This window comes from Colossoma macropomum, unplaced genomic scaffold, assembly GCF_904425465.1.
Source record: "Colossoma macropomum unplaced genomic scaffold, Colossoma_macropomum, whole genome shotgun sequence".
Lineage (NCBI taxonomy): Eukaryota > Metazoa > Chordata > Actinopteri > Characiformes > Serrasalmidae > Colossoma > Colossoma macropomum.
This window is the reverse complement of record NW_023494806.1, coordinates 8,673,421-8,695,278: the sequence shown is the minus strand read 5'-3', so window position 1 is coordinate 8,695,278 and position 21,858 is coordinate 8,673,421. Positions and strand designations below refer to the sequence as shown.

General features: G+C 38.5%; 1 protein-coding gene across 1 annotated transcript in view; it reads left to right on the top strand.

Moving 5' to 3' along the window:
• The window catches only part of mapk1 (mitogen-activated protein kinase 1), a 35,605-nt gene extending 16,476 nt beyond the window's left edge, over window positions 1–19,129 (top strand). The window contains exons 2-9 of the mRNA XM_036598898.1: window positions 874–1,056; window positions 3,072–3,261; window positions 4,037–4,153; window positions 5,273–5,387; window positions 13,067–13,198; window positions 14,103–14,212; window positions 14,469–14,595; window positions 16,189–19,129. Of these exons, the coding sequence (XP_036454791.1) occupies window positions 874–1,056; window positions 3,072–3,261; window positions 4,037–4,153; window positions 5,273–5,387; window positions 13,067–13,198; window positions 14,103–14,212; window positions 14,469–14,585 (964 nt within the window). The 3' untranslated portion in view covers window positions 14,586–14,595; window positions 16,189–19,129. The remainder of the gene's footprint in view (window positions 1–873; window positions 1,057–3,071; window positions 3,262–4,036; window positions 4,154–5,272; window positions 5,388–13,066; window positions 13,199–14,102; window positions 14,213–14,468; window positions 14,596–16,188) is intronic.
• Window positions 19,130–21,858: the final 2,729 nt, after the last annotated feature.

The following is a 21,858-nucleotide window of genomic DNA, read 5'->3' as shown; positions in this document are numbered from 1 at the left end:
CATCATGACATCATGATATTGTATTCCACTGATCATGTGCGTTATGCTATCTAATGCAGTTGCATTGTTTGAACACCAAACGATCAGCACCAAACCAACAACTCCAGCACTTCCAGCTTTAATGTCATTAGAAAATTGAGCAGCAGCATGATTATAGTGATTATTTTTCTACGATCGAATTTTGTTTAAAATATTGTATGAATACTAAGTTGTTAACCCATTTTTATCAATTGTGCCTAACAGTCTTATTCCTTCTGTCGTTAATCCTCTATTTTTCTGTAGACACTTTTTTCCAGCTACTACAAATGATGATTAAACCTTCCTTTGGGTTATTGCTGCAAAATATGTTGTGTACATCCAGTCAAAGTAATGTTGACCAATGTTTTAAAGCACATTGCAGTATAAAATTTTGTCCATATTGTGTGGCCCTACTTGGAATAACTAAACATCATACCTTAAAATATAAATGTGTTAACTGTTTGTGTTCCTCTGAATCTTTTAAAACATCAGGTGTGGTCTCTGTTACGGCCCATGATTATGACTGGATTAATGGTGGTTCCGCAACAAGACCTCAATTTTAGGGGTGTGAACTGCATGCATTAATCAGAAAATGGTGATTCCAGTGCATCATTTTTGCAATAAGTTTAATTACAGAAAGCACTCATGTCTGGCCAAAATAATTGGCAATTATTAAACTTATTATTAAAACTATGCATTAGTATATTGTTTGTATTCTGACACATGTGAGTATTTTCACACCAATTTCCGTTGAATTGTTTCCTGAAGAATCACAATTATAATCGAATAGCTATAAAATCATCCTGATATTTACACCCTGACTAATTTTGTTTTTCTTTCTCATTCTCCCTCCAGTTCAGCATACGATCGGGATAATAAAGTGCGTGTGGCCATAAAGAAGATCAGTCCATTTGAACATCAGACGTACTGCCAGCGCACTCTCCGCGAGATTAAGATCCTGCTCCGCTTCAAACATGAGAACATCATTGGAATCAATGACATCATCCGTGCGCCCTCCATCGACCAGATGAAAGATGTGTATCCTTTTTTATGCCAGCCTGAGTTCAGGAAACACATGGGTTTTTGTGCCCCGTCCTCCTTTGCTTCAGAGCAGAACAAGAGTGTACACAGTACCAGTTACGCCATTATAGATTTTGCGCATTTTGAGCATTTTTTATTTTTTTTTTTACTATTATTTGTCTCAAACATCTTAAAAAAATCACTGGCACCTCACTCGCTTCAGTTAAGCTCCATGTCCTGACATGCATGCAGTGTCGTTTAGTGGAGCACATGCAAGTCAGAAATTATATCAGTATTTGTAATGCTGATTTTTAATACAGATACTGTATGTGTTTAAGTGCCATCAGCGCAACCTGTATTATCATATATTAACATATATTATCATGCAGCCACAGAATTTAGACAAGACATAATACTACAGTACAGTTTCTTCACTTTTAGTTTGTGCATAATGATGAGCTCTGATACTTTTTTGCTGCCTTTTTTTTAAATAATCATTTTATAATGTTTAATCATTGACCGATCTGATGATTTGGCTGCCTGTTGTTCTTGTTCTTGAAGATGATGTCCCCTTCAATATCGAAGCTCAACATTGATAGTCAGATTGGTCTCCTCAAATGTCCATATACATGCACTCAAAAGAGCCGTCCTAATCAGATTTCTCTGTCGTTTCTATCTAAGCACTCAAAACCTGCCTGATTTCAGAGAGCATTCATCATTTTAAGCAACCGTGTCTGTTTCAATCAATGTCTGAATGCTTGAGTTCAAAAGAAGAGTCTGACTTTTGGCTCTGAAACCCAGTTCTCTGTCTTGTACACAGCATAGTAGATGAGTAGGCAGCGGACACCATAGTAAAGAGTTAATTTTAGCTCGAAAATCAATAGTCAGTAGGCGTTCAGCGGGGTCACTGGCAGCCTCTTCAGTTCTGTACCGTCAGTGCCTCTCGAGCTACATGCACAGGCAGAAACGGCTTGGAACAGCACTAGGAGTTCCTCCCCCTTCCTCAACAGCTCCGCGTTGGGGTTTTTTGGCTGGATGCACACATCCAGAGTGTGGGATGGCAGCTGAAATGGCACGGATTGTGTGTAGAGCTGCCATGACAGCAGTCCCAATGTATTTTGTGAGATTGGTGGGCAGATTCTTTCAAAATGTGAGGTTATGGAAGCCTGCATTCATTTTTTAACCCACAAGAATCAAATTATGTCTTGATTTTTGTAGGCTAAGGAAAGCAAGCTAATAAGGATAGGCAATCTAATATATTTGTGTCATAATTGAAATTACTTCACAATGAGCCTTTTTTTTAATGCATATTGTAGATATGGTCTATACCTTAAGAACACTGGCCAACTGCATGTATCATTAAAAAGAGATTAACATGGAGCATAGTTGTATTCTGCATTCAGTATTATGCAGGTTCTGCATGTAGTCAAGAGATCAGAAGTTTGAGTCCTGATGATGCTGGGAGGCCAAGAGAGCATAACTGGTGCTGTTTAAATAGATGTAGTGGTAAGCTGTATGGAAAATGTTGGACAGTTTTTGACAGAATTTGTGCTGTACTGTTTTGTTTAGGCATCCAACTTATCAAAACCTAAAAATATGAAATATTGTGCTTTGTGTATAACATGAAGGCTGATATGAGCGGAAAATGCTGGAATGAATCCGAATCAATCCTGTAGCATATCTAGCCTGAACTGTTGTTGTCATGTTGTTTGCAATGTATTTTTTTCCTTTTTGTGTAAATGATGGCTTACTTTTAGATGCTCATTTTAAGTGCTTCCATTAAAAAATAGCTTATTTTATAGATTATTCGTTTTTAAAGGAAAATTATTGGATCAACATCAGCTGATACTCAAGGTTTTAGTGTGAGTATCAGTATCAGCCATTTCTAATAATGACACAACATTGTGGCACACCACTAAGTAGAACTGGATTTTGGATATAAACTGCTTCAAATCTGCATGTTTTTAAAAGTTAAAACAGTTAAAAAAGACTGAAAACAATAATGACACATCCTTGACACAAGCTCACTCCAGCTACATCGTACAGGACCTGATGGAGACTGACCTGTACAAACTGCTGAAGACTCAGCACCTAAGCAACGACCACATCTGCTACTTCCTGTACCAGATCCTGCGTGGGCTGAAGTACATCCACTCAGCCAACGTCCTCCACAGAGACCTGAAGCCCTCTAACCTGCTGCTTAACACCACCTGCGACCTCAAGGTGCACAAGACACATGCATGCTCACACCTCAACAATCTTGTTTGTGTCTTATTCATACGGTTCTGACCACACAATCTGATTGTGTTATGTGATACAAGTGTGGTGAAAAACATGTCGTTATCAACTGACCACCAGTTACTAAGCTGTGGGAACTACTTTTTTGGTGGAAGAAGTTATTAAAAACATATATTTGAAGCAGTGTTCTAAGATTGACTCTCTCTGTCATATTATATTGCTTTATTAAAGGGTTCATATCATGGGAAAAGAAATGGGAAATGACACTACAAAAACAGTCCACTTTGAACGTATTGTTTTTGTGAACACATTTACTCATATCCATCTTTTCAGCCTACAGCCGATTTGCCCCACCCATTCACACTGAAGTTATAAGGAGTGTTTTAGTCCAGACTTCTCTTGAGTGAGGCACAATACAGGGCAGCAGATCAAAACATACATATCAAAGTCTTCAAGGTTCAGTAACCAAAATAGCTTGTTTAAGATATAAGAGATAAAGAGAGGATGGAAAATGGTCATGCAAAAATTATGACAGTTTTTCCTACACACAACCACATAAACATCATAACTGGAGAAGAAAAGATAAAATACAAGAAATACATAAATATGTATTATATTATTTCTTAAGCACTTGAGACAACCTGAGTAACCTACTGATTTAATGAGTATGATTTCTAAACTCATTGTCTTAGATTACTGGTGACATTGTAAAGTGCTACTTGCGTAAATACTTATGTCTTCAACCTGTTTTTGCTTGCAGATCTGTGATTTTGGGCTCGCCCGTGTAGCAGACCCGGACCACGACCACACCGGGTTCCTCACAGAGTATGTAGCCACACGCTGGTACCGTGCACCGGAGATCATGCTCAACTCAAAGGTAAGATGCTTAAACAACAAGGATGATATCGAGAAATACTTTCTCATAGCTAGGGGTGGGTAATATGACAATATTTTATCATGACAAGTTATATCACTGCTGTCTGAGCATATCATGGGTATACTTAAAGAACACTGACCAACGGCATGTTTCATTACGAAGAGAGCATAATTAGTCCTGTTTAACTGGGATTAGTGCAGTACAGTGTATTTTACTAATTTTACTCATGGTTTTTAATAGAAGCCATGCATTTTATCTGTTCCAGAGTATTAAACTCTAGGAAAACTAACCATGGAGAGTTTATGTACCATGAAACTGCCTTTAAGTGTCAATATATTGTATTTTCGCTGTATCACCCAACCCTAGTCATTGCTAACTTATGTTGTGGGTAAAATTAGTGCTTTATTCTGATGAATCTTCTGTTCTGGATGTTTAAAGTTTATAGCAAATTCCTTAATTCCCTTTTAATTCAGTAGGGCTGCAACTGTCAGTTATGAGACTGGCACACTGCATTCAGCCATCAGGCCACTAGTCTGAAAAATGGATGCTGGACAAAGAAAATGGAGCTAAATATATAGAAAATAATTGCATTTAAACCACAGTCATACAATAGTGGTCAGAAAAATCACAATTAGAAAATTTCCCTAAATCATTTAGCCATGCACCAAACTTTGTGGGACATTTAGTCACAATTCCTTAAGTTGTCAGATACAGGGGAATTTAATTTTTATAGAAGGGCATAAAAGTTCTGCTTTATTTGAAAAGCAAGTACCAAAATTTGTCAGTTTAGCTCACTAAAAATGAGCCTTTTGGATTTGTTTAGCTCACTAAAAATATGGCCTGTTGAGAAAGTGACAGACAGAGTGAAACACACAGATCCTAGGGATACAATTTATCCAGGCAAAATTTAACTTATTTTAGGCCTCTCTTCTTGCTTACAGTTACAACAATTGTGATTTGTAGTCATCAAAGACATGTTTTCAGTTTCAATTTTCGAAGCATTTGAATTTCATTGGAAGTTGGAGGGGATATTTTGTATTGTTGCCCAAAACTAGTTTATTATGCTTTGTTTATAAACGTAAGGTCAGAGCCCAAATAGTTTACATTCGTCTCTCACAGGGTTATACCAAGTCTATTGACATCTGGTCAGTTGGATGCATTCTGGCGGAGATGCTCTCAAACAGACCCATTTTTCCTGGAAAGCACTACCTGGACCAGCTGAACCACATTTTAGGTAGGTTTTTTTTAGCTTTTAACATATAAAATGACTTGTCAAACCAGTTCACAAAGGGTTTCCTGAAATTCTTCCATGTTATGTTATTATTTTGATGAGCTCCACATATACTTTTGTTGTACTGATACACAGTCTTATGCAAAAGTTTGAACACCCCGGTCAAATTACGTTTTGTTGATTTTCAAAGTTAAAATAAGTTCTAATGCTCTACAGCGTATATTTGTAAATATGGCATTTTCTGCAAATCTTAGTGCATAATAAGTACTAATAAGTTTAACATTAACATAAGTTTAGCCTAATAAGTTTAACATATTGGGGAAAAAATGTGCCAGAACCTTTACACAGGTCATATTTTATGCTATATTTTTCCTTTATGTTAAATTCAGCAAATAAATAGTTATTGAACATTAAATTTGCAGATGTTTGTACTCTGTAGAGAACATATTAACTTCACTGTGCAGCCCTTACAGTAGGGATGGGCAGTATTACCATATGTTATTACTGTTATAAATTACATCACAATGTGCTTTGCTGTGTCCTTCTACAACAATAAACAATGACATGTATCATAACAAAATACAGATTTAGACCAAATACAACAAGCTTTTATATATCAAACTGTGTACAGTAACTGCTTAAATTACACTCTGATTGGATGTCAGTTCATTATGGCATTTTACTCATTTTAACCAGATGTGCTAATGTTCTACTGTTCAACACGGAATAAAAAACATACTCATGGTTTTTAAAAGCCCTTTTTGATGTGACATTACTGTTTTTGTTGGGGCATTTTGTATCATTTCAACTTGCAGATGTTCGTATAGCTTTTGTTTGTGATAATTCATGTAAGAAGAAGAGGAAAATGAGAATTCTGCAGTGCGCAGGATATCTGCCCTAGGTCTGAAAGGAGATACCTCAAGGTCAGATATGCGCAGCAGGAGTCAGATCAGCGTTTGATGTTTATCGGCAGAAAAGCTGAATTGTCGTTTCCTGTGAAGATAGTGGAAGCATGTCAGCTAGCAGTTGTTTTGGTCTCACTGGTCGAGCTTCTTGTTCGCCTAGTGCTTCGGCTTACCGTGCGGCTTCCTGCCTGTGATGCTGTTGATTGAGCGCTTGCTGTCCGTTAAGGAAACGGTTCTGGCTTCTGTGGACTTCTGTTTTTTACCATCTGGTCAGCATGATTACACCGAAGAAAAGTGAATTTCAGTGGGTGGGTCGATATTTGAGTTCCACTTGGCACGTGCTGAGTAATAATGGTTTATGAGTGCAAGAGAGCTACTCTAGACGACCTCTATAGACATTTTTGATCCCAAATCAATGAAGTTCAACCAACCTGGGCAGTATTTGCAAGGGCTCACATTTTTTGACCAATCGCTGCTCTATTTTTTTGCCATAAATATGTAAATCGTGGAAGTGCTCTCACAATTCTTGGAAGTGTACAGCTTTTTTGCTATGCTGCTGGGAAGCCATGGAGATAGCAGAGATCACCTTTGGAAGTATTTCAGCTAAAGACAAGGTGAACCCATTCCTTGAATGTTTTACTTGAAAGCTGGATAGAAACATTTTGCATTATTGCAACATTACATCAAATGAAGTCAAGTCAAAGTTTATTTATATAGTGCTTTTTACAACAGGCATTGTAACAAAGCAGCTTTACAGAAAAATCCAGGTTCAAGCCCCCATGAGCAAGCCAGTGGCGACAGTGGCGCGGAAAACTTCCTAAAAGCAAGAGGAAGAACGCTTGAGACCAAGGCTCAAAAGGGGAACCCGTCCTCCTCTGGTTGACACCGAATAGCAAAACTATAAGACAAGCGATATGAACAGAGAAGAAGGTTTTACCATTAGTGTAAAATACTAAAATACAGAAAAGAGGAAAAGCAGGTGAAGCAGGGGCTGTGATTAAATAGTTTGAGTTTGTGCAGCAGCAGGATCATCAGGATGGTCAGTTCATGCAGGTAAGGTTTGCACAGCGTTGTGCAGCAGAAAGCTCCATGCTGGTCGAACCAAAAGGCGGGCGAGCAGTGGACACCCAGTCAGGGCGGATGAAGCAATAGCATCAGACCACACAAGATGGGAAGTTATTCAGCTCATACAGGCAGTTAGCTCTATTGAAAGACTCATTACAGTATACAGTGTAACAGAGTGTGGCAGGTCTAGCTATTATAGCCTATCTAAAAGGGAGAACCCCTCCTCTCCCCCCTCAACAAGCTTGAATGAGCATGACGGCACCAACACTCCCTGTTTGCTATAATACTCTATGTACATGAACCCCCAGATCTGCACCTTTTACCTAATGGGAAAAGCTAATTACCAAAGGCTTGACCAAACAAGCAGGATTTAGCCTAGACTTAAAGTCCCAAACACTGACTGGAAGGTTATTCCACCACTGGGGGCTTTGTATGAGAAGGCTCTCCCCTCTTATGTAACTTTATTCTAGGTACTAACTTTATTCTAGGTACTAAGTAAGCCAGCACCTTGTGATCTAAGAGGGCATGACTGTTCATAATAAGAGAGAAGTTCACTCAGGTGCTGAGGGCCGAGTCTGTTTAGAGCTTTGTATGTCAGTAAAAGAATTTTATGCTCAATGCAGAGTTGTAGGTTTGATAAAACTGGGCTGATGTGGTCACTTTGTAGTTGTTGTAATGACTCTGCATTCTGGACTAACTCAAGCTTGTTGAGGCTTTTACTGGAACATCCAGACAGCAGGGCATTACAGTAATCCAGCCTTGAAGTAATAAATGCATGAACTAGCTTTTCTGCATCCTGTAGAGATAATGCATTTCTTAATTTGTCAGTGCTGTGGAGATGCAGGAAAGCTATTTTAGTAATATTGGTTATATGTGCATCGAAGGACAGATCGGGATCGATCATGGCACCAAGGTTTTTTTTTTTAACAGATGTACCTGATGCAACTGAGAAGCTATTCAGTTTAAGCATTAGATTAGACTGTTTATAGCAGCTTTTGGACCAAGAAGAAAAACCTCTGTTTTGTCTGAGTTGAGTAGGAGGAAGTTACTCAACATCCAGTCTTTGTCTTTCACACAGTCCTCAACCTTAAGTTGAAGTTTATCATCTGGTTTTGTCGATGTATGCAACTGTGCATCACCAGCAGAACATCAGCAGAATATCTTACAGATACTTTGCTGTTTACATTCACAAACTGATAGCAATCAGTCAGCTAAGATATGAACCAGGAAAGAGCTATTCCTGTTATTCCTGTTAAGGTTTTTTAGCCTATCTTCTAAGATCCACTCGAAGATCAAGCAGAACCAGCAAAGATATATTTCCATGGTTGGAGAATAATAAGAGATTGTTTACAGTTTTCGCTAGTGCTGTTTCTGTCCTATGAGGATAGATCCAGAGTGATTTTTTCCATCTGTGGGATTCCTATTCAAATAGAAACTTAGTTGTGTGCCACAGATTTTTCCAAAGTCTTTGAAATATACTTCTAGTTTAGTCAGGCTCCATTCACACTCTAGTTGTCTGACAGTCTGTTAAAACGCTTGATTATGATTATTGTACCATGGCACAAGCTTTTTTTTTACCTTATTCTTTTTACTTTTTTAATGGAGCCACATAATCTAGAGTAGAACATAAAGTATCGTCTGCGCACTCAGTCATAATCTACTTCAGTAGGTTCAGATGAACAGCTGATAGAGGCTGATAGATCTGGGAGGTTTCTGATAAAGCTACCAGCTGTAGAGGATGTTATAATGTGCTTAACACGATAGCATGGCAGTGAACATGTATTAACGACTAAAGCGAAGTTCATATGAGATTAGGTAATGATCTGAGACTGCTGTGCTCTGAGAGAGAATGGCTAAGTGATACGTTTACACCAAAGGTCAAAATTAAGTCAAGAGTGTCGTTGCAGTAATGTGCGGGCCTCTTTTTTAGAGTGAAACCAATAGAGTTTTACGACAGATTCAAATGCCTTACTTGGTGGATCCTGTGGTTTGTCAAAGTGGATATTAAAATCTGAGACAATTATTTCTTTATTTGAGAGCATTATTAAACTTGATAGATGGCAGTTGATTCGGGGAACAGACACAGTCTCAATTGGGTGGGACCTATGTAGCCTCTCAACTGTAGTTGGTTCAGCCTGTTTGTCTGCTGCCTGCCCTTGGCCCTGGTTTGTCCATGACTGACTTTCCTACACTGTGTATCTGGCTATCTGAGAGACTAAATGCTATGCTACAGGAAATGAGAGCAGCACCCTCCTGCGAGGGGTGAATACTGTCCCGACTCAAAAGACCAAGATTGCCCTTAAAAGTAGACCAATTATCTGTAAAGTCCACATTGTTTTCTGAGCACCACTTGGACAACCGGCAGTTCAGTGACTATATCCTGCTGTAGATTTTGGCACCTTGTTGAACTGGGATGGGGCCAGAGCATATTACGGCAATAGACGTTATCTGGGCTAATTTACACACCTCTTTAATGTTATCTTTAGTTATTTCTGACTGCAGCAGACAAACGTCATTAGCACCTGCATGAATGCTTATCCTTGAATATCTACGCCTAGTTTGCAGCTTCAGGTTCCCTCGAATGTCAGGCACCTTGGCTCCTGGTGTACAGCTAATTACTAACGTTACTGGCGCCCCTAAAGGAGAAGCTGTTTTTACATGCCGTCAAATATAGTCACCTATAACCAAACTCAAAAGACGTCTCAGAGGGTGTCTCGCTGAGTGGGGCAAAACTGTTGGACATGTGAATGGGAAAGGAGTGGCGCTTGCGTGGGGAAGGTTTAGCATTAGCTTTAGCTTTAGCTTTGCGACTGTGCTGCCGAGACGCCACCCATTTGTCCCACTGTGAGGGCTCTGCTGCCACAGGTGAGTGCGTACTAACTTTCCCTGAGGCAGCCAGAGCTTCTAACAGCAAGTCTGAGCCCTGCTGACAAGCCCTGCTCTTTTCTAATTTCCGGATAAACATCTCTAACTGTACAATCTTATCCATTCTCACGAACAAAGCTAGTAATGCTGCTGTCACTGGTGACAGTGAAAGAGGCACAGCTGAACATGCTGCACTCAGGGCAAAGCAACAGCTCGTGGTCTGCCATATTGATACTTGGTCTGCTTTTCAGCTGAATTGAGTCCTTTCCAGGTGTCTTGTGAATCCAATGAGAGAAAAAAAGTAACCTCTAAAAGTCAGTGCTTGTAATTAATTGCGAGCAATATATAACAACTACTTGAAAATGAATGACTTCGAAAAGCAGGAACTGTTTTTCTTTCTACATTAGTGTGGACCACAAATAAAAGTGGACAATTTGATTCCCGTTTTTCCATGATAAGCCAATTTTTTTGCTCTTATGGCCGAAAAACATGTTCAAACTAGTTCAGTTTAGTGTCAGAAAGTTTGGGAGTACTTTGCGCTACATTTTCTCATTTTTCCTGAATGTTTGATTGTAGAGTTATGGAGCTCACTCATTTTGTTTACAGGTAGTTTCATTTACATTTCAATGGAAAATATTAAAAAGACCTTTTTTTTAATCTGGATTTTCTTTGTTCTTAGTTGTACACAGTAATTTCCACATACTGTTATAAAATATTCTAAAGAAAATGACATTAACAAAGGAAAAAAAAATCAGAGATAAAGTAGATACAAACAAGCCAGTGTGAAAAGAGATGAATGTCAACATGTACATGATCAGAGGAAACAAAAAAAATCAACTGTTGTTTACTGTATATTGTAGAATAATATGAATATATGAACAGTTTTACAAAGATGCATTATGGTACTGAGTACAATCGAGCAATAGAGTTGCTGGCCTGGTTCTGTTACATTTAGTAATCTCTTTAGAGGGAGGTGCAGAGCTTGATAGACAGATAGTTTTATAGTTTTTCTGAATCTTTAAAAGTTTACCAGCCTTTTCTAGTTTAGTTTTTTAGAATCTGTGAATAGCTATACATTTTTTTTTTTGTTCTTGTTAAGTTCATTAGATTCAAGACTCAACTACTTGTCAAATAATCAGCAGATTACTCAGTTATACCGATGGTGGTGGCCTGAATTCAGCATTGATCAAATCCTTTGTGTAGAACCATGTACTATAGCTGCTGTCGCTGTCACACATACACACTGTGCAAGGCCTGGTTTTGAATGACCTTAAGGAGCAGATGTTTCCCTGTTGATAACCACCTCATTTCCTCATTCGGCTTGTCTGGGTGTGTCATTACGTGTGTAAAATGGGCCATTGTAGTGCCATCTCTCCCTAACAGCCCCTGAAACTGGGAAATGGCACGAGTGCTGTGCTGGAAAATCGCATGTCTGCTCCTGTGTTATGAATGGACTCTCATAGCAGATAACATTGATGACTGTATCTTGCATCACAGTAGTCTGCTTTAGACTAGAGCCTGATCGATATGGGGTTTTTGTTTGTTTGCTTTTTTGTCACCGATATCGATTTCATGAATCTACGAATTCAGACAACCAGTAATAGCAACTAATGTCATTTTATAGTATCGTATCAGATATTGGGCTCCAGTATTTTAGTTAATTGGCTCTTATGTTGTTTTTCATGAGTTCTCACAAACATTTTGTGTTAGGACGTATTATCCTCTTGCTGAAGGTTAGGTTTAGATACATTTGGATACCTGTTTTGGGTTTGTTTTTTCCCTCCTCTTATTTTAAGCGTGTTTTGTGTTCGCGTTTTCTAGATTAGCCCATACTGTTTTCATAACAGTAAAAACTCAACTCATAGCTTAGTAGTCTTTTTAAAGGTTGATATAAACCAAGAAACCCTTGGCCCGTGACTCTTGACACCGTACACTTATCACAGACTGCAACGCAGATTTAACAACACACATGTAGTGAGCGGTTACAAACTATAAAGAGCAGCGGTTCATGGACAAGAGATTGAAAGACCACCTATGTAAGGAATTTCTTTGCACTTTATTTGAAGGCAGAGCAGTATGCCTAGTATGTAAAGAAGCCATTGGATTTTTTTAAAGAATACAGTCTTGTGTGAAAACATAAAGCTAACGAGTTGCTAGTTGTTTTGCCTCTTTGGTCCGTGGCCCAGTACAAAGGTAATACTTCACTTTAGGCACCCAAGAATTAAATAATCAGAGCGGTTTACTAATTTCATTTACTAATTTACCTATTCATTATATAATTTTTCAAACTACTTACAAATGTGTTTGTTGTAGTATTTTTACCAGTACCAGTAAATTTGTTTAAACTTGTTGGCCAATTTTATCAGCCAAAGGATGTATTGGATGACCCATACTTTAGACATACGCTTCCACTGAAACCAGTGGGAGAACATCTTTGTGGGTGCACATTTTGTATTGTGGGCTTCTGGTTTTAGCACAAGTAGTTGTGACTAACTGCAGTGTTAGATGGAGGTGTTATCTTCATATTTACAGAGATGATGTTGCTACTGTTCTCTGAGGAAATCTTTTAAAAAGTTATGCAACGAAGCTCTGAATCTCAGGAAACAGAATGGAGAAGCTCTAGCTAATTTTATGTTGGCTGGGCTGTCAGTCAAATGATGCAATAATAGCACATCTTTCTGCTGGTTTCCCCTCCATTTGTCTCTCTAACGTCGTTCTTCTTCCCTGTCTGCCCCCTCTCCCCCACACCATGGTTTCCCTTATACTCTTTCTCCTTCACTTATTGTTCCCTCATTTGTTTGTTTATTTTGATCCATTTTTCTTTTCTCCATCTCCTCCTCCTTTTAGGCATCCTTGGCTCTCCCTCACAGGAGGATCTGAACTGCATCATTAACATTAAGGCCAGGAATTACCTGCTGTCTCTGCCGCTGCGCTGCAAAGTGCCCTGGAACCGCCTCTTCCCTAATGCCGACCCTAAAGGTAAGTGTTCACCTCCACCTCTCTGATGGACGTGCCCAAACAAGGAGGGTGCGTTTTTTTCAGGTTTAATATTTCAGAGCCCCTGTTTATTAAAGCATCCCTTAAATGCGTCAGGAACACAGCTGCAGGAGAATGTCTCTCAGCTAGGCTATCTTAGGATCCACCTTGGCTCATTGTTCCTGAAATGCTACTCATTGACATCCTCCATATGAAAAGGATAAGAATAGGAGAAAATATACAGTACTGTGCAAAAGTTTTAGGAACCTGAGAAAATGAGATTTAAAAAAATTTGAAAAATAGCCATTTTATTTGCCTAGAAAAACACCTAATGTTACAATAAATACAAATAATAGTAATGCAGTAAGTAGAGAGTTGTTTGTCAGTGTGTTTGTTTAACCATTTCCATGGCAGCCCACATTTGATTGTAGTTCTCATGCAATACCTGGTTTGACTAATCAATACTTAAATTAAGTATGCTGGTGGTAGAATTCAACCAATTTTTACGGAGGCTGTGAGCTTTGAGGAGAAATCTGGAGCAAACTTTGTTCTTCAGACTAGCTCACAAAACATCAACTACTTTTAGAAAAAACTAAATTCTTGTTACCTTTTACTGTGTTTATGTTTATTTGCATTCTAATGATATATGATGTTTTTACAAGTCAAAACACACTCACTGCCTAGATAAATGATTTTAAATAATGTGCTTAGCTGCCTAAGACTTTTGCACAGAACTGTAGTTTATGTCCTTCATACCCGTGACAAATTAAAATCTAGTTCATTTGAATTTTTATTCAGATTTCTATAAGAAAACTCAATTAACAAATCAAGTGTAATAAAGTACAGTAATACATTTCATCTAGTTTTTGTATGAACTGTTTTTGACCCTGTGCTTTTTGGCCTGCAGCCTTGGACCTGTTGGATAAGATGTTGACCTTTAACCCCCATAAGAGGATTGAGGTGGAGGAGGCCCTGGCCCATCCTTACCTGGAGCAGTACTATGACCCAACTGATGAGGTGAGCTCAGCTCTGGCAAGAAGCAGCCAAAAGATGATCAAACTGTGTCTAGACTTGAGTCTAACTTCCAAAACCATGTTCTGCCCGCTGTGGATATTAATAAAGCTTTCGTCCACAAACAGCTTCTCTTATCTTGACGTGGCACAATGCAGACAGCATCAATCACTAATGACCAGCATGACCATATGTTTAGTCTGTTTGTTAGACTATTGAAAAGTGTGTTATTAATTGTTTAAACGTTGTGTTTGTTGACCAGCCGGTTGCTGAGGCTCCGTTTAAATTTGACATGGAGCTGGATGACCTGCCCAAAGAGACTCTAAAGGAGCTGATCTTTGAAGAAACGGCACGTTTCCAGCCAGGCTACAGAGCATAACCTACTACAGGTACAGTACATCGGACACATTTACAGCACAATTGCACTAAGAAAATTGTACCTAGTTACCACATTGCCAAGCACTGTCTTAAACAGTCAACCCCCTAAAATCCAAAAGCCTGTATGATGCCCGCAATACAATTTTCTACTTTCATAAGTACAAAATGTACATATTAGTTATATAGTACTTACTGAATAATTTATAGTAGATACTGAGTGACAAGACTTAAGATTTATAACTGAATATGAAGCTGCAGTTTAAGGGATTCATTTTATTCCCTTTGCTTGGAGGGTGTTGTTAACCCAGTCATGTCCAATAACTAAACATAGTGTGATAAGGTGTTAGAAAGAGCTTGCTGTGATTGGTCATCTTAGTCAGTATTTATTAGCAATTCTTAGGTCACCATACACCACAAATACTACTACTACTACTACTACTACTACTACTACTACTAATTATTATTTTTATTATTATTATTATTATTAGTAGTAGTTGTAGTAGTTGTAGTAGTAGTAGTAGTAGTAGTAGTAGTAGTAGTAGTATAAATATTTTAGTGCTCAATGGAATCAAGAAAACTTACATTAAATTGTAGAATTATATGAGTATGAATTATATTGTGACTCTTACTGTGATACACACTTAAAAGAAGGTTCTTCAACGATTCTTTAGTACCTTGCATGATTAAAGGTTTCTTTGCAACATGAAAGAGTTCTCCAGATTGATGGAGAATGTGCTTTAGATGGTGCTTTAATCAGCCTGTAATCACGCAGAGGGTTCTTTGAGTGTTCATGGATCTATATAGAACTATTTTCTTTATGAAAGAACCCTTGAAGAACCATTTTTTAAAGAGTGTAGCATTCGTGTTCATGCTACACCCGAATTAAGCTATTGCAAAAGTAGGGAGACTAATTTGACATTCTCAGTGGATTCATTTAATAATTCCATTCATTGTTATTTCTAACATGCTGTATCTACAGCTACGTCATAAATGGATCCACAGAGGCAGATTTATCCGAATATTGTTTTAAATTACAATAATAGCTAAGTTATGTCTGCTCAGTGTGCATCATTCTTGGTGCATCAGGTTTTCGTTTGAATGGTTCAGCTTGCATGCATCACACTATTCTTGCACTAAAAACATAAACAACGGTCTAAAATGATTTTATATAGCTTATGTAGCCAGAGTCTGGTGGGTAAAGCAGATCTACTAGTAAGTAAATATTTAGCTGCAGAAAAGAGAAAAAAATACTTACGGGCTGGATTTAAGGATAAATTGTAAATATGTGACAGTACATATGTGATGAGGCTTTAAAGTCTAAAGTGATCACATTTTTCAGTACCTGTTTTTAACTTTACTTCATTTCAACCTTTTATCAAATTTGAATTTTCTGTTATTAAATGTCAGTAGTCCTATATGAATTTAATGGGATAAGAGATTAAAATGGACTACTTGCCCATATGGTTTGATTAATTTGAAAAATTTCAGGCTCAGAAAATAAATGGCCAAAAGGAAATTTAAAATGTCCAGTATGGACATTACTGAATTAATAGTATGTTAAGTACAGTAATAAAGGGGCTTATCTTGTTTTCTGCCTTTTGTAGATGTGGCTCTGGACTTGATCGTGCTGGCGCTTCTGTCTCTTCTCAGTCTTCATCATCATCATCATCCTCTTCTTGCTGAACCCCAGAACTACAGTCAGTTATCAGAATCATCACCTCCTTTTCAACCCCTAAACCACCATCAGGAGATGGAGTCCTTGTTACCCCCCTCCTTTCTCACGCTCATTATTCTTTCCCCTTGTATCTTGTAAGATTTGAGTTTAAAAAGAAGGGCGTGTACGTGAGGAGGAGGAAGAGGATAGAGTACAAGCTGACCAGAGGATCGCGGAGGGTTTTTGCTTCAGACTAACCCTCGGCCCTGGTCACGTTTTGTCTTATGCTTCAGTAAAAGTCTGTGATTGTGTAACTGCTGTGCTTTCTTCTATTCTAAGCTTCATGTCAATCTTACTCCTATGAAACTGCTTTTCTGTAAAGCGTCTGTAAAGCCATTTCTTAAGTCCCTTTGAGGCCAAACCTAAAGCAGGGAGAGACTGAGGGCTCTGACCTCTGTTACCGTTGCATATATGCAGTGGACACACATTTATTCACAGGGTGCGTCTCGAATTTCCTCAAAGCGCACACGTCTCAATTTGCCAAGGTGCCATTTTTTTAGGCTTTTAATTAACTTCTCTACCAACCTCTACAAACCTGCACTCGTACAAGTTAACAGGTACACGCCACGTGCTCCTCGAATTGAGCTGAAAATGTTTTTATTTCTTTTCTTAATGTATTACTGTTTCTTAGCATGTTGTAGAAGTTCCTGCATGATGCACAATTCTAGCTGTGTCCGGGCTATCGAAAGGCAACTTGTACTGCATTACAGCATTGACTTGTCTAAAGAATTAGATTAGATTAGATTAGATTAACACAGCCTTGTAAAATCCTCAGTCATGTCGATCTAGATTGGTAGAAAAACAAATCTCATGAACTCAAGCACCAAAGAAATGACTGCTTTGAGGTTATTTTGGCACCTTGGAGAAATGTGTACCATATGTGTCCATATTGTTAATAGTGATAGACTTATAAGGCAGGGCATTGCCTTAGCTGCCTATAGAGTGCTGGTCAGGGGAAAGTTCCAGGGTGGAGGTCAGCTCTGAATCAAGTGCTTCTGGTGGAAAAGAAGCGCACAGGGCTTTTGGGGAAGGGTTGGGATGGGAGGGTGTCAGACTTTTCAAGGATAATTTGTGGCTTCATCTGGCCACGTAAAAAGTTATTACTGAAACACTTGCGACCTAAAGTACAGTGCCTCCTTGTTTGTTTTCTCTTTTTCTGGTATATCTTTGTCGCTCTCTCTCGCTTTCTCTTCTTCCATTGTGTCCCCCCTTCCCCTCTGTTTCTCTTGCCTTCTATCAATAAGACTGTGTCCTTGCATGACTGTTAAAAAAGCTTTCTATACAAAGAAAATGGAAGTGCCACACTGCTGGGGATTCCGCATTGGGACTCTCAGGTTTTTTGTTATATCCGACCTTTCCTGTTCCCACATTTACTATATAGTATAAGATGCTACTTTTCTCTCCTTTAGTAGTGTTTTTTTTTCTTCTTCTTCTTTCCTCAATTCGCTTGTACATTTTGAATGCACATGTTTTTCAAGCCAGGTTCCTTTTAGCATACAACGAACTATTTTGGAGATTTTTCAAAGAAAAAAAAAAAAAACAACAACAACAAACTCAGCCGGAAGAATCTTGATGTCAGGTTAAGTTGTAAAAGAGGACAGCTTGAAGTTGACGGCCTCTAGCCATGTAGGTGTTCACTACAGGAAAACACAACCAACCTCCCATTTTACTAAATGCCAATCAACGCTGTGCTTTCTTGCTTACAGTGAGCGAATTACATGGTTGCATCAGGAGACGATGACGAACTAGGCTTGGCAGTAAGTGAACGAGACGCAGTAACTTTGTGCCACCTAAAGAGCAAAACAGCACTTATTGATGAACTGTTGGTATGGGAATCTATCAGGTAGCATTGGGAGATAACATGATGGGAAAGAGACAGATTTTAAGCTGTCTGCATCTTTAAGGCTTGAGCACCATGTTCCTCTCTTACTGGACTTGCTCTTTGGTGCATTGACCCTTTGCTGCTGTTGCCTAAATATACAGCCAGCATGGTGCCATCTAGTGGCAGTTTGGCAGGTGCTGAACAGGATGTCGGTGTAGTTGAGCGGAGAACGGGCTGTTTTTCCCTGAAAAGCACTGCAAAACCCTGTAAGATAGCTTCAGCCAAGTCTGTGTGCAGCATGTCTGTTCTGTGTGCCTTTACTCATCATGAATAACGGTTTATTGTGCAGCTTTGTTTCGTCTGGGATCAGTTGTGATTTTTGCGGTATATTCTTAAATACATATATATAAATCTATATTTAAAAAAAATACAGTAAAACCAACAAAAATATATATCTTAACTCTGTTGATTTATGTAATTTTAAGTCCTATTTGCCACAGCTTTTGTGATTTTTGTGATTTGAATTTTGAGAAGGTGAAAAAGGCTTTATTTCTGCCTCTTGATTTGAACTCCACCACCCCAACCCCCCCCCATCTGTTTTTCCTTTTTGAATGTTTTGTGCAAGACTATTGTAAAATGAATGTCATGTTTCTAGTGGTTATTAATCTTGTAATTGTTTCCATGTGTTAAACTCCTCTGTAAAGAACGTTCTAATCAACGGATTACTTTTGTTGTGGATTTCACTTACAAGTTTAACATCTGCCCCTTGACCTTCACTTGAGTGTATTTTTTGGGGTGTGGATGTAATCGTTTTATGGGGGAAACATTATAATTGAACATTAAAACATTTGAAATGTGTTGCACCTTGAAAAAAAGTGATTATTACAGAGGTTTGTCTTTGCTGCGGATGGACAGCCTTTTTTATTACCAATTATTACCATTATTTGAGTTAATTTTGCATCTGCCAAGTTATGTAACCTAGACGCACCAGAATAAACACTGTATCCTATTTTGTTTCTTAGTCGCTTTATTATTTGATGCATTGCAATATATGAATTGTTTAGCACAAAGCTAAACAGGTTTTACAACTTAATACCCACAGCCTAAGCTACTTTACTATTTTAAAGGGCCCATATTTTTTTTCTTGTATTTAAGGTCCATTTATGACATTTGATTACTTATATGTACCAAAAATAGTCTGGGAAATGAATATTTTCAGCCTCTTTTTATCCTTTAGAATTAAACAGGCTGTTTTAGTTACTGTGGCTTTAAGACTAATCTATGTTAACCAGCTTTGTTCTGATTGGCTGGCCTGTATTGTGCCTCTTTCAGTAAGCAGTTCGGGCTGAAGCGCACCTTAAAACTTCAGCCTGAATGGGCGGAGTGTGATATTTATGAAGGCATAATAGACGGTTATACAGCGGGTTCCAAAAGCGCAAGATCACATTTAAAGTCTAGAAAAAACTATTAAAAGTATTAAAATCAAAAATAAATAAATATTACATATATATCTCTTACTTATCTCTTACTTTGAAGCTTGTGTAGTCCGTGCCAGCTTGAGTGCACACTGTCATCAAAGAAAAAGGAGAACATACCAATTAATTAGTAAGCAATAATGAAATTCCTGTTAAAATTTCAAAGCTTCTACTTTTCACTCACATTGTTAAGTTGATAAAAATGATTTGTGATAAAAAACCTTGTATCAAATTAGAAAATAATGCAAAACAGAAGAATTTGCAAAAGTGGTCTCAGACTTCTGGATACCGTTGTGTATGTAACTGTTTTCTGACATCACAAAAACAACGGGCCTTATTCACCAACCGTTCTTAAAAAGAAGTTTCTTCTTAAAACCCATTTATGCAGTTTTCACAAAGATTCTGACATTCACCAGTGTTCTGATTTGGGATTTGTTCTTAGGTAAGAAAAGAATCTACACACTCAGAAGCACAAAGGTGAGAACAGTTGTGTTTTAAGAACACGTCATGAATCTGACGTAGACTTTTTCTTAGAACCTTTCTCAAGAACACTCTTAAGAAAAGACTTAAGATATTGGTGAACGAGGTCCAGTGACTTTAAAATGAGCAGCGTAGTTTCCACATTTGGACTGGGGGAACTCTTAATTTCAAAAACTGATATTGGCCCTTTAGATGCACTCTATATGGTTGTGTTGCGGTCCTCCACTCCGCTGGACTGCGTGGCCTGCCTCTGGTCAGAGAGAGATGGGGGGAGTGTGAAGGAGGGACGTTGTGAAGGAGGAGGATGATGTCATAATGGCTCTAAACTAATTTGCTCGTTAAGGCCACTGCTCCTGGAGACCTGTTGCCATGGGAGCCTGTTGTCCTTGACGACTGATGGCAACAACATGGGCGGCAGAGAGACAAGGAGATTAAAGCACTGGGAGGTGTAGCTGATCTACCATGCGTTATAATTAGACAACACTCAGCTGCTGACCCATAGACTCGGAATGGGAGACATTAATATAGTTCGATATTAATCATCCGAGGTGAGAAATCTTAACGAATCAGTGGAATCCTGCTCACATTTATACGATGCATTGTAATGAATGATACATAAAAGGTCAGACTTGATATGATACCGCATCACTTCAGAGGCAGAATCAGAATATTGTTATTAAGCCTACTTAGTAATATATGAGTTATAAATATGCAATCAACACTTTCAAAGTACATTATATTTCAATCGGAAAAATGTAAGTGGTCTTTAACAGAATAATTATTAAAATCGTGTACAATACCATTAAAGTACTATTATACTTAGCGCATACAGCGCTGTGAAAAAGTATTTGCCCTCCTCCCAGTTTCTTCTTTTTTTGCACATCTGTCACACTTGAATGTTTCAGTTCATCAAACTACTTTTAATATTAGACAACAATAACCCAAGTGAACACAAACTGCTGTTTAGTAAATGATGATTTCATTTATTGAAGGAAAAACACTGTTCAGCCCTGTTTGGCCCTATGTGAAAAAATAATTGCCCCCTTAGCTACTAAATCAACCAGTTAACCAAATTGACTATTGGGTTTAATTTCACAAGCCACATCCAGGCATGATTACTGGCAGACCTGTTGAATCTAATCATCATTTTAATAGAACCTGTCAGGCATTGTGAAGCTGACTAAAGGTCTCAAAATGCAGCACATGATACCACGTTCTAAAGAGATTTAAATACAGATGCCAAACAAAGTAATTGAAATCTACCAGTCTGGACAGGGATGCAAAGCCATTGTTAAGGCTCTGGGACTCCAGCGAACCACAGTTAGAGCCATTTTCCACAAATGGAGAAAACCTAGAACAGTGGTGAACCCTCTCAGGAGTGGCCGGCCTACCAAAATTTCACCAAGAGCGCATCAACAACTTAGGAGGTCACATAAAAAGGACGAACATCTAAAGAACTGCAGGCCTCACTTGCCTCAGTTGAGGTCAGTGCACACGATTCCACAGTAAGAAAGACACAGCGCAAAAATGGCATCCATGAGAGAGTTGCAAGGCACAAACCACTGCTGACCAAAAAGAACAAAGGCTCATCTCATCTAGATGACCCCCAAGACTTTTGGGATAACATTCTGTGGACTGATGAGTCAAAGGTGGAACTTTGTGGAAGACATGGGTCCCGTTACATCTTGCGTAAAGCTAATACAGCATTCCACCATAAGAACATCATACCAGCAGTCAAACATGGTGGTGGTAGTGTGATGGTCTGGTGCTGCTTTGCCTCTGT